This window comes from Myotis brandtii, unplaced genomic scaffold, assembly GCF_000412655.1.
Source record: "Myotis brandtii unplaced genomic scaffold, ASM41265v1 scaffold986, whole genome shotgun sequence".
In the NCBI taxonomy this organism is placed as follows: Eukaryota; Metazoa; Chordata; class Mammalia; order Chiroptera; family Vespertilionidae; genus Myotis; species Myotis brandtii.
The window spans coordinates 2,079,185-2,079,792 of NW_005372102.1; the positions used below are offsets into that span (position 1 = coordinate 2,079,185).

Here is a 608-nt window from a genome sequence, read left to right on the forward strand (position 1 = left end):
CCGGACGCTGAAGGCCTCCTCTCCAGGAAGAGGGGACAGATTTGCTCCCTTCCTCCCTGCATTTCCCAAACAGCTTCATAACCACCGACAGTGAGAGGCAGCCACTCAGGGAGGAAGAATGGTCTCATCCCGGCAGTGGGTGGAGGGCCATCACCTTTTCCTACCTTCTCAGCCCGTCCCACCTGCCTCCCACCTGCCGTGGCTCCCCTGGCGCCCAGATAGCCTGTGCTTAGGGCGTTTGCCTGCCTGTGTCCTCCCTCCCTCCCTCCCCTTGCTCACTGGTCAGGGCTGGCCAGGCAGGGACGCTGGAGGTGAGCAGTGACAGCTCAGCAGCTCAGGACGGGCAGGGCCGAGGAGGCGCTGGAAGGGGCCTGACCCGGAGCAGCTCTGCCCCGACGGGGGTCACGCTGGCGGCTGTGCGTTTACGCGGCGCAGACATGGGTGGCGGTGAGATTCAGCCCTCGCTCGCTCTCCCTGTGGTGCAGCTACGTCTCGGCCATGGTGCCCGTGAAGTCGCCGCGGGAGTACTACGTGCAGCAGGAGGTCATCGTGCTGTTCTGCGAGACCGTGGAGCGGTGAGCCACCCGTTGCCCAGGGCCCGGCCGCGG

At 66.1% G+C, this 608-nt stretch overlaps 1 protein-coding gene across 1 annotated transcript in view; it reads left to right on the top strand.

Moving 5' to 3' along the window:
- The window catches only part of ZFYVE28 (zinc finger, FYVE domain containing 28), a 21,939-nt gene that overhangs the window by 19,197 nt on the left and 2,134 nt on the right, over window positions 1-608 (top strand). The window contains exon 5 of the mRNA XM_014533456.1: window positions 486-575. Coding sequence (XP_014388942.1) covers window positions 486-575 — 90 coding nt within the window. The remainder of the gene's footprint in view (window positions 1-485; window positions 576-608) is intronic.